The sequence below is a fragment of the Lissotriton vulgaris genome, chromosome 8, assembly GCF_964263255.1.
Source record: "Lissotriton vulgaris chromosome 8, aLisVul1.2, whole genome shotgun sequence".
In the NCBI taxonomy this organism is placed as follows: Eukaryota; Metazoa; Chordata; class Amphibia; order Caudata; family Salamandridae; genus Lissotriton; species Lissotriton vulgaris.
In genome coordinates, this window is record NC_141696.1 from 111,713,737 (window position 1) to 111,726,079 (window position 12,343).

At 51.1% G+C, this 12,343-nt stretch overlaps 1 protein-coding gene across 1 annotated transcript in view; it reads right to left on the reverse strand.

Annotated features, from left to right (window-relative positions):
- CLPB (ClpB family mitochondrial disaggregase) overlaps positions 1-12,343 on the reverse strand; it is a 1,391,731-nt gene that overhangs the window by 594,748 nt on the left and 784,640 nt on the right. Inside the window, exon 7 of the mRNA XM_086933782.1 lies at positions 2,246-2,360. Coding sequence (XP_086789908.1) covers positions 2,246-2,360 — 115 coding nt within the window. The remainder of the gene's footprint in view (positions 1-2,245; positions 2,361-12,343) is intronic.

Below are 12,343 nucleotides of genomic sequence, written 5' to 3' on the forward strand. Positions count from 1 at the left end.
GTGTGAGGCAGGGGGGCAGACCTTCGCATATGCAGCACCAGCAGTACTTGCAACTACGGCGTGCCAGGCACTTGAGGGGAGCGTGAGTCAGGGAGGCAGACCTTCGCACATGCAGCACCAGCAGTACCTGTAGCCACGGTGCGCCAGGCCCTTGATGGGAGGTGTGAGGCAGGGAGTGACCTTAGCACATACAGCATCAGCAGTACCTGCGGGCACGGTGTGCCAGGCCCTTGATGGGAGGTGTGAGGTAGAGGTTACAACATGCAGCATCAGCAGTACCTGCGGTCACGGTGTGCCCGCCCTTGATGGGCGGGGTGAGGCAGGGGGGCAGACCTTAGCACATGCAGCACCAGCAGTACCTGCGGCCACGGTGTGCCAGACCCTTGATGGGAGGTGTGAGGCAGGGGGCGACCTTAGCACATGCAGCACCAGCAGTACCTGCAGCCACGGTGTGCCAGGCCCTTGATGGGAGGTGTGAGGCAGGGGGCGACCTTAGCACATGCAGCACCAGTACCTGCGGCCACGGTGTGCCAGGCCCTTGATGGGAGGTGTGAGGCAGGGAGCGACCTTAGCACATACAGCATCAGCAGTACCTGCGGCCACGGTGTGCCAGGCCCTTGATGGGAGGTGTGAGTCAGAGGTTACAACATGCAGCATCAGCAGTACCTGCGGCCACGGTTTGCCAGGCCCTGGATGGGCGGTGTGAGGCAGAACTTAGCAAATGCAGCACCAGCAGTACCTGCGGCCACGGTGTGCCAGGCCGTTGATGGGAGGTGTGAGGCAGGGGGCAGACCTTAGCACATGCAGCACCAGCCGTACCTGCGGCCACGGTGTGCCAGGCCCTTGATGGGAGGTGTGAGGCAGGGGGCGACCTTAGCACATGCAGCTCCAGCAGTACCTGCGTCCACGGTGTGCCAGGCCGTTGATGGGAGGTGTGAGGCAGGGGGTGACCTTAGCACATGCAGCACCAGCCGTACCTGCGGCCACGGTGTGCCAGGCCCTTGATGGGAGGTGTGAGGCAGGGGGCAGACCTTAGCACATGCAGCACCAGCCGTACCTGCGGCCACGATGTGCCAGGCCCTTGATGGGAGGTGTGAGGCAGGGAGGCAGATCTTAGCAAGTGCAGCATCACAGTACCTGCGGGCACGGTGTGCCAGGCCCTTGATGGGTGGTGTGAGGCAGGGGGGCGACCTTAGCACATGCAGCACCAGCAGTACCTGCGGCCACGGTGTGCCAGGCCCTTGATGGGAGGTGTGAGGCAGGGGGGCAGACCTTAGCACACGCAGCACCAGCCGTACTTTCGGCCACGGTGTGCCAGGCCCTTGATGGGAGGTGTGAGGCAGGTAGGCAGATCTTAGCACGTGCACAATCACAGTACCTGCTGCCACGGTGTGCCAGGCCCTTGATGAAAGGTGTGAGGCAGGGGGGCAGACCTTCGCACATGCAGCACCAGCAGTACCTGCAGCCACGGTGTGCCAGGCCCTTGATGGGAGGTGTGAGGCAGGGGGGCAGACCTTCGCACATGCAGCACCAGCAGTACCTGCAGCCACGGTGTGAAAAGGCCCTTGATGGGCGGTGTGAGGCAGGGGGGCAGACCTTAGCACATGCAGAATCAGCAGTACCTGCAGCCACGGTGTGCCCGCCCTTGATGGGCGTAGTGAGTTAGGGCCGCAGATCTTAGCACATGCAGCACCAGCAGTACCTGCAGCCACGGTGTGCCAGGCCCTTGATGGGCGGTAAGAGGCAGGGGGGCAGACCTTAGCACATGCAGCATCACAGTACCTGCGGCCACTGTGTGCCTACCCTTGATGGGAGGTGTGAGGCAGGGGGCGACCTTAGAACATGCAGCACCAGCAGTACCTGCGGCCACGGTGTGCCAGTCCCTTGATGGGAGGTGTGAGTCAGAAGTTACAACATGCAGCATCAGCAGTACCTGTGGCCATGGTTTGCCAGGCCCTTGATGGGCAGTGTGAGGCAGACCTTAGCACATGCAGCACCAGCAGTACCTGCAGCCACGGCGTGCCAGGCCCTTGAGGGGAGCGTGAGTCAGGGAGGCAGATCTTAGCACCTGCAGCATCACAGTACCTGCGGCCACGGTGTGCCAGGCCCTTGATGAGCGGTGTGAGGCAGGGGGGCAGACCTTCGCACATGCAGCACCAGCAGTATCTGCAGCCACGGCGTGCCAGGCCCTTGAGGGGAGCCTGAGTCAGGGAGGCAGATCTTAGCACGTGTAGCATCACAGTACCTGCGGCGACGGTGGCGATGGCGCTCTCCTGCCCGATGATGTGCTCCTTCAGCCGCTGCTCCAGGGGGAATCTGCGCCGCTCCTCCAGCGCTCTCCTCTTCTGCTTTTCCTGAATCTGTGAAAAAGAACCAGCGTTCATTAGCACACACAATCTTTTTTGGTCTTTTAGGTCTTGCTTTTTAATTCCAGGTACTCAACATATGAAGCAACACCACCAATCGAAAGAAGACTTTTGGAAAGAGGTACAGATTCAAAATGTACCCCTGGTCACAAGACGTGCCTGGTGGTAAAACACTGGGTCGTCTTCACGTCCAACTCGATTGCCAAGGTGATATTAACCCCTTCGATGCTTGTGACGGAACCATTCCGTCATCAGTCACAGTTGGGCTGTGCTGATGACGGAATGGTTCCGTCACGGCCACACCCATTTACATAGGGGCCCAGCACAGCAGGATAATCTCTTTAGCAGCCAAGGTGTTAAGGCAGAAACGGTCAGAAGCTCTGTTCCATCAGACGATCTGACCGCTTTCAAGTACTTGGTTACTGAAAAACAATCTTTCTGGAGATCCTTCAGCGGACGACGGGGCGTTATTTGCGCGACTGCCCGGCCATGTGGAGGGATTTCAGATTCCCTCCATCCCCACCTTTCAAAATCTCAGGTGCTGGAGGAAGAGCAACGAAACATTACTATGGGGTAGAAACCACTCGTCTTCGCTTTGAGAGCACTCGTGGCCTCTGGATCAGATGAGCATCCTCAAGAAAATCAGGGAGTGCAGTCAGGCCGACAAATGGATTCAGTGCAAAGAGGCAGACTAATGGATTCAGGGAGTACAGTCAGGCCGACAAATGGATTCAGTGCAACGAGGCAGACAAATGGATTCAGTGCAATGAGGCAGACAAATAGATTCAGTGCAACAAGGCAAGGCATAGGGAATCGGGGAGTGCAGTCAGGTCAACAAATGGATTCAGGGAGTGCAGTCAGGCTGACAAATGGATTCAGTGCAATGAGGCAGACATAGGGAATCAGGGAGTGCAGTCAGGCCGACAAATGGATTCAGTGCAACGAGGCAGATAAATGGATTCAGGGAGTGCAGTCAGGCCGACAAATGGATTCAGTGCAACGAGGCAGACAAATGGATTTAGTGCAATGAGGCAGACATAGGGAATCAGGGAGTGCAGTCAGGCCGACAAATGGATTCAGTGCAACGAGGCAGATAAATGGATTCAGGGAGTGCAGTCAGGCCGACAAATAGATTCAGTGTAACAAGGCAGACAAATGGATTCAGTGCAACGAGGCAGACAAATGGATTCAGTGCAACGAGGCAGACAAATGGATTCAGTGCAATGAGGCAGACGTAGGGAATCAGGGATTGCAGTCAGGCAGACAAATGGATTCACTGCAACGAGACTGACAAATGAATTCAGTGCAATGAGGCAGACAAATGGATTCAGTGCATCAAGGCAAGCATAGGGAATCAGGGAGTGCAGTCAGATCGACAAATGGATTCAGGGAGTGTAGTTAGGCTGACAAATGGATTCAGTGCAACAAGGCAGACAAATGGATTCAGGGAGTGTAGTCAGCCCGACAAATGGATTCAGTGCAATGAGGCAGATAAATGGATTCAGTGCAAGGAGGAAGACAAATGTATTCAGTGCAACTAGGCAGACATAGGGAATCAGTGAGTGCCGTCAGGCAGACAAATGGATTCAGAGCAACAAGACCTACAAATGGATTCAGTGCAACGAGGCAGACAAATGAGTTCAGTGCAATGAGGCAGACATAGGGAATCAGGGAGTGCAGTCAGGCAGACAAATGGATTCAGGGAGTGCAGTCAGGTCGACCAATGGATTCAGTGCAACGAGGCAGACAAATGCATTCAGGGAGTGCAGTCACGCAGCCAAAGAGAATCAACGGAACAATGCAAAGGAAATCAGGGAGTGCAGTCAGCCGGACAAATGGATTCAGTGCAACGAGGCCGACAAAGGGAATCGGGAAGTACAGTCAAGCAGACACATGGATTCAGTGCAACGAGGCAGACAAAGGGAATCAGGGAGTGCAGTGAGGCAGCCAAAGAGAATCAATGCAACGAGGCAAAGGAAATCAGGGAGTGCAGTCAGGTAGATAAATGGATTCAGTGGAAAAAGGCTGATGAAGGGAATCAGGGAGTGCAGTCAGGCCAACAAATGGATTCCGTGCAACGAGGCAGACAGAGGGAACCAGAAAGTACAGTCAGGCAGCCAAAGAGAATCAAAGCAACGAGGCAGACAAAGGAAATCAGGAAGTGCAGTCAGGCTGACAAAGGGAACCAGGGAGTACAGTCAGGCAGCTAAAGGTAATCAGTGCAACGAGGCAGACAAGGGGAATCGGTGAATAGAGTCAGGCAGACAAAGGGAACCAGGGTGTACAGGCAGGCCGCCAAAGGGAATAAATGCAACAAGGCAGACAAAGGAAATTAGGGAGTGCAGTCAGGCCAACAAATGAGTTCAGTGCAACAAAGGAGACATAGGGAAACAAGGAGTGCAGTCAGGCCAACAAATGGGTTGAGTGCAACGAGGCAAAGGGAATCAGGGAGAACAGTCAGGTAGACAAAGGGAATCAAAGGAAGGAGGCATCCAAAGGAAATCAGGGAACGCAGTCAGGCGACAAATGGATTCAGTGCAACGAGGCCGACAAAGTGAATCTGGGAGTGCAGACAGGCAGACTAAGGGAGGGAATTAGGGAATGCAGTCAGACAGCCAAAGAGAATCAATGCAATGAGGCAGACAAAGGAAATCAGGGAGTGCAGTCAGGCAGCCAAAGAGAATCAATGCAACGATGCAAAGCAAATCAGGGAGTGCAGTCAGGCGGACAAATGGATTCAGTGCAACGAGGCCGACAAAGGGAATCAGGGAGTGCAGTCAGGCCAACAAATGGATTTAGTTCAGTGAGGCCGACAAAGGGAATAAGGGAGAACAGTCAAGCAGACAAAGGGAATCAACAAGCAAGCAAGGGAAATCAGGGAGTGTAGTCAAGCAGACAAAGAGAATCAATGCAAAGAGGCAGATAAATGGATTCAGTGCAATGAGGCAGACAGAGTGAACCAGAGAGTACATTCAGGCAGCCAAAGAGAATCAATGCAATGAGGCAGGGAGTGCAGTCAGGCAGACAAAGGGAACCAGGGAGTACAAGTAGGCAGCCAAAGGGAATCAGTGCAACGAGGCAGACAAGGGGAATCAGTGTGTGCCGTCAGGCCAACAATGGGTCCAGTGCAACAAAGGAGAGATAGGGAATCAGGGAGTGCAGTCAGGCCAACAAATAGGTTCAGTGCAACGAGGCAAACAAAGGGAATCAGGGAGAACAGTCAGGCAGACAAAGGGAATCGGAGGAAGAAGGCAGACGGAGGAAATCGGGGCATGCAGTCAGGCCGACAAATGGATTCAGTGCAACGAGGCGGACAAAGGGAATCATGGAGTGCAGACAAGCAGACTAAGGGAATCAGAGAGTGCAGTCAGCCAGACAAAAGGAATCAGTGCAATAGGGCAGACAAAGGGAATCAGTGCAACAAGCGGGCAAAGGAAATCAGGAAGCGCAGTCAGGCAGCCAAAGGGAATCAATGCAACGAGGCAGAAAAAGGGAAACAAAGAGTGCAGTCAGCCAGACAAAGGGAATCAGTGAAGCAAGCAGGCAAAAGAAATCAGGAGTGCAGTCAGGCACACAAAGGGAATCAATGCAGAGGCAAACAAAAGGAATCAGTGCAACAAGGGAGTGCAGTGCAGTCAAGCAGACACAGGGCACCGTTACAACAAGACAGACAAAGTGAATCGGAGGGCAGTCAGGCAGACAAAGGGAATAGGCGCAACAAGGCAGACATAGGAAATCAGGGAGTGCAGTCAGGCAGCAAAAGGAATCGGTGAAACGAGGCAGACAACGGGAATCAGTGAGTGCAGTGCCAGTCAGGCAGACAAAGGGAACCAGAGCATTGAGGCAGACAAAGGGAAACAAGGAGTGCAGTCAGGCAGACAAATGGAATACGTGCAACAAGCAGGAAAACGAAATCAGGGATTGTATCTAAGCAGACAAAGGGAATCAGTGCAACGAGGGAGACAAAGGGAATCCGTGCAACGAGGGAGACAAAGAGAATTAGGGAGTGCAGTCAAGCAGACAATTGGAATCAGTGCAACAAGCACGCAAAGGAAATCAGGAAGTGCAGTCAGGCAGCCAAAGGGAATCAGCGAGCGCAGTCAGGCAGCAAAATGTAATCAGTGCAACAAGGCAGACAAAGGGAATCATCAGGGAGTGCAGTGTAAGTGAAGCAGACAAATGGAAACATGGAGTGCAGTCCGGTAGACAAATTGAATCAGTGCAAAAAGCAAGCAAAGGAAATCAGGGAAGGCATTCAGGCAGACAAAGGGAATCAGTGCAAAGAGGGAAACAAATGGAATCAGGGAGTGCAGTCTGGCAGAAAAGGGAATCAGTGCAACAAGGCGGAGAAAGGGAATCAGTGCAATAAAGCAGACAAAGGGAATCAGGGAGTACAGTCAAGCATAGAAAGAGAATCAGTGCAACAAGGCTGACAAAGGGAATCAGGGAGTGCAGTGCTAGTCAGACAGACAAAGGAAATCAGTGCAATGAGGCGGAAAAAGGTAATCAAGGAGTGGAGGCAGGCAGACAAAAAAACTCAGTGCAACAAGCAAGCAAGGGAAATCAGGGAGTGTAGTCAAGCAGTCCAAGAGAATCAGTGCAAAGAGGCAAACAAAGGGAATTAGTGCAACGAGGCAGACAAAGAGAAACAGGGAGTGCATCAAGCAGCCAAAGGAAATCAGGGAGTGAAGTCAGGCAGAATAAGGGAATCAATGCAATGAGGCAAACAAAAAGAATCAGTGCAATGAGGAAGACAAAGGGAATTAGGGAGTGCAGTCAGGCAGCCAAAGGCAATCAGTGCAACAAGGCAGACAAGTGGAATCAAGCAGTGCATTGCCAGTCAGGCAGACACAGGGAATCAGTGCAATGAGGCCGTTAAAGGGAAACAGGTAGTGCAGTCAGGCAGACATATGGAATCAGTGCAACAGGGAGACAAAGAAAATCAGGGAGTGCATCCAGGCAGACAAAAGGAGTGGATCGAGGGAGACCAAGAGAATCAGGGAGTGCAGTCAGGCAGACAAACGATATAAGGGAATGCAGTCAGGCAGCTAATGGAAATAAGTGCAACAAGGCAGACAAAGAGAATCAGGGAGTGAAGTGCCAGTCAGGCAGACAAAGAGAATCAGTGGAATGGGGCAGACAAAGGGAAACAGGGAGTGCAGTCAGGCAGACAAGTGGAATCACTGCAATAAGCAGGCAAAGGAAATGAGGGAATGCATTCGGGTAGACAAAGGGAATCAGTGCAAGGAGGGAGACAAAGGGGATCAGGGAGCGCAGAGCCAGTCATGCAGACAAAGGGAATCAGTGCAATGAAGCAGACAAAAGGAATCAAGGAGTGTTGTAAGGCAGACAAAAAAGAAATAAGTGTAACAAGCAGGGAAAGGAAATCAAGGAGTGAAGTCAGGCAGACAAAGAGTATCAGTGCAAAGAGGCAAACAAAGGGAATCAGTGCAACGAGGTAAACAAAAAAAATCAGAGAGTTAAGTCAGGCAGACAAAGGGAATCAGGGAGTGCAATCTGGCCAAAAAGGGAATCCGTGCAACAACAGTGACAAATGGAATCAGGGAGTGCAGTCAGGCCAACAAATGGGTTCACTGCAGCAAAGCAGACACAGGGAATAAGGGAGTGAAGACAGGCAGACTAAGGGAATCAGGAAGTGCAGTCAACCAGACAAAAAGAATCCGTGCAACAAGGCAGACAAGGGGAATCAGTGCAATGAAGCAGACTAAGGGAATCAGGGAGTGCAGCCAAGCAGACAGAGGGAATAAGTGCAAACAAGGCTGACAAATGGAATCAAGTAATGCAGTCAGGCAGAAAGAAAATCAGTGCAACAAGCAGGCAAGGGATATCAGGGAGTGTGTCAGGCAGACAAAGAGAATAAGTGCAAAGAGGCAAACTAAGGGAATCAGTGCAATGAGGCAGACAAAAAGAATCAGGGAGTTCGGTTCAGCAGACAAAGGGAATCAGGGGGTGCAGTCTGGCTAAAAAAGGGAATCGGTGCAACAGAGACATAGAGAATCAGGGAGTGCAGTCAGGTCAGCAAGGCGGACATGGGGAATCAGGGAGTGCAGACAGGCAGACTAAGGGCATCAGGGAGTGCAGTCAGGCAGACTAAGGGAATCAGTGCAATGAGGAAGACATAGAGAATCAGGGAGTGCAGACAGGCAGACAAAGGGAATCAGGGAGTGCAGTCAGGCAGCCAAAGGGAATCAGTGCAAGGATGCAGACAAAGGGGATCAGGCAGTGCAGTCAGGCAGGCAAACGGAATCAGTGCAATGAGGCAGACAAAAGGAATCAGGGAGTGTAGTCAGGCAGACAAAAAAAATCAGCGCAAAGAGGCAAACCAAGGGAATCAGTGCAACGAGGTAGACAAAGGGAAACAGGGACTGCACTCAGGCAGACAAAGGGAATCAGTGCACGCTAGAAAATATAAAAACAAGAAAATGGAGGCAGCACAGAACAGGAGGAAATCTAATCAATGTCTGAGTTGAAATTATGCAGCACCTTCCAGCTGGGGCAGCTCCTCCGTTATGGTGGAGGAGCGTCACCCCACTGAAAAATAAAATGATAATAAAATAATTTTATATCATTTTATTTTTCTTTCTGCCAACCGAGGCCATCCTGACGAGCGTCATGTCACCACAGTAAGTAGGAATGTTTGGCACTTGTAAGTGCGCATGTCAGTTTGGCCCGCCTTCTTAGGACAGCCAAACAGACATGCGCACTTATGTTTCTTCAACCCGGCTGTGCAAAGAAAAGCCACAGGCTCCCTGTGCCTGAGCGAGCGTTAAGCCAATCCTCTCAGGCCAATTACGGCGCTGCTCTGATGCTGGTAAATAGTATTACCAGCATGAGAGCAGCGCCGTGATTGCCGTCTGGGAGCCTGTTCAGTGTGATCAACGTCAAGAGAGGAGCACCGAGCCCGCAGCCGCTGGGAAAGGTAAGTGTTTTTATTTCATTCCCTCCCCCCCATGTTTGCGTCACCCCACTACCCCAAAATTAGAGCAGCCGCCACTGTGTTCCAGTCTACAATGCCCGACTGACAACAGAGTGCAGATGGTAGACAGTTGCACCCAATAAATATTGTGGCAACATACTCTCCAACATAACACATGTTGTACCAGCTGTGGACACCTCAGATTTCCCACAGCTGTGGCCACCTTTGCTTTCCCACAGCTGTGGACACCTTTGCTTTACAACAGCTGTGGACACCTTTGCTTTCCCACAGCTGTGGACACCTTGGCTTTCCCACAGCTGTGGACACCTTGGCTTTCCCACAGCTGTGGGCACCTTTTCTTTCCCACAGCTGTGGACACCTTTGATTTCCCACAAGTGAGGACACCTTTGCTTTCTCACAGCTGTGGACACCTTTGCTTTCCCATAGCTGTGGACACCTTTGCTTTCCCACAGCTGTAGACACTTTTGATTTCCTACAGCTGTGGACATCTTTGATTTCCCACAGCTATGGACACCTTTGATTTCCCACAAGTTTGGACACCTTTGCTTTCTCACAGCTGTGGACACCTTTGCTTTCCCACAGCTGTGAACACCTTTGCTTTCCCACAGCTGTGGGCACCTTTGCTTTCCCACAGCTGTGGACACCTTTGATTTCCCACTGCTTATGAAGATGTTATGACCCCACCACCAACTGTCCTACTTGAAAAGCAAAACCTCCCCTGAAAGCTTTGGTTGAAGCAATCCCTAGCTTACACTGGAGGCCAGCCAGCTGTTTGGTAATAGTAACAACGGATGCACAAATGCAGAAGAGCTGTTTACACAGTAAAGAATCAAAAAAAGAACTGGGAGGAAGGCATTATCTTAGCAAACATTGAGAAGGAGAGAACAAAGCAATGGCGGTTTAGACCGATTTTAAGACACTTTACTGTGCGAAGGTCAACGTAGCATAGCTGATGCCAGTGTCGTGCCCGAGCCGGGGTAAATGTTCCTGTCCCACCTCCTTCTATTGCTATTTTTGGTTCTTTTTTTAAAATACGGAACTCGCCCCATATGTGTTTTAAAGCAGTACCCGCTCCTCAATCTTTACTCTTTGTGAGAGGAGCTCCCCTGCCTCTTCTTGCCTTTCCTGCCACGGGGTAAAAACTAAGCATGGGCGAATTTTGCGAAACTGGCGTTCGCGAATTTGCGTATTTGCGAACTCGCAATCCGCAAAATCCGCAAATTCTCGCGAATTTTATTTTTTGTGTTTGCAAGGGTTTCTGCCAGTTCGCGAGGGTTTTGTACCATTTCGCAATTGCGAACTTACTTGTCGGCTCGCAACGGTCGCGACTTTGTTGTTTCTACGTCTGGTTCATCATCACAGGTTCACAGCACCCTCTGTTTCACCACTGCCACCCTCTGATTCACCCATGCCACCCTCTGGTACATCACTGCCACCCTCTGATTCATCACTGTAGATTATGGGGGGGGGGGGAAGCAAGCACACCTGCCCTGCTTCAACTGACATGAATTAATTTGGGGTTGATTAATGTGTCACTGAATTTAAACTTCCTGTCTAACCTGCTTCCTTATCTGTAATTTGCTTTCTGTTGCCGTGCAATTTTTTTTCCCAGGACCTTTGTGGCCTACTTGTAGCTATTCTATGAGCCTGCTGTGAGGGTCAGAGCAGGGTCATAGAATAGTTGCAAGTAGGCAACTGAACTCTGGAGGGGCCCCTCAGGAAGCACTACAGGGAATAGTTACTAATGATGAGTTTGAACTTTTGCACCTGCTGAGTGCTTTCAGTTTTGCAAAACTCGTTTTTCTGCAGAACAGCAACTGTAATGCCCCAAACAAACGTAGGCAACTGAACTCTGGAGGGGCCCCTCAGGAAGCACTACAGGGAATGGTTACTAATGATGACTGAACTTTTGCACCTGCTGAGTGCTTTCAGTTTTGCAAAACTCGTTTTTCTGCAGAACAGCAACTGTAATGCCCCAAACAAACTTACTTGTGAAAGTTGATTTCTAATCCAAAAGTGATCCAAAGAAAGTCAAAAAGGCCTCAAATCCAAAAAAGTGCAGGCAAATGTCAACCTGAGGAGTTATTCTGATAAAAATCATCATTTTCAGAAGGTTTATGCCGCTTGCTGGTGGATTTCTTGTGCAGAATTGCAAATTTTGTAATTTCGCGAGTGCGAGATTGTTGCTGCCCGCTGCACCTACATGTTCGCAATTGCGAACTCTCGCGATGCGTCGCCAAACTCCCGCGGGATCCCGCAGCAAGATCCAAAATGGCGCAGCACTCGCAAAATATCGAGAAAAACAACTCGGCAAACGCTGAATGACGGTAAGTAAACGCCGCACGCCGCAATAATGCATCACCAAGCAAAAAAATCCGCTGCGTGCAAATTTGCGGATTTTCGGTAAATTCGCGAGAGTTCGCGGATTGCGAATTTACCAAAAATCCGCAAAATACGCGAGCGGAACGGATTTTCCGCCCATGCTTAGTAAAAACAGCATCAATGATGGTGGCAGGAGTGGAACCGGCCCATGCGGAGCAAGGGGTGCCCAACCACACTCAGCCCCAAGATAATGAATATCTGTGAGATATTGGCGTCTCTGGGTCCTCCATCTTTTTTTGCTCCACGGGGTGCTGGGGTTTGTGCTAGTGTTACGGATGTTGACGCTGTATGTGGTTCCATGCCCTGTCGGCTATGCTGAGCATACATAGTGCCTATATAGGCAACCTCCCCACCTTTGCAGAACCTAGCAAGCAATTGGAATAAATAATCACACAACAAAATTTTGTTGGGAAAAATTTGCTGCAGGCTTATTCCATACAAAAGTTTGCCAACGTGGTGGGTTAACTTATGGGCTATCCAAGGGCAGGCAGTGGTGACTGACCTGTGCTGCCCTACCCACCTGAAGAGCCAAATTGCACTGTGGCCAATCCAATCGGTGCTACCAGTAATGAGGGGAATCCCCCATTGAATACCGTGAACCACTGGTCCACCACTTTATTCACGCCCTTTTTAGGGT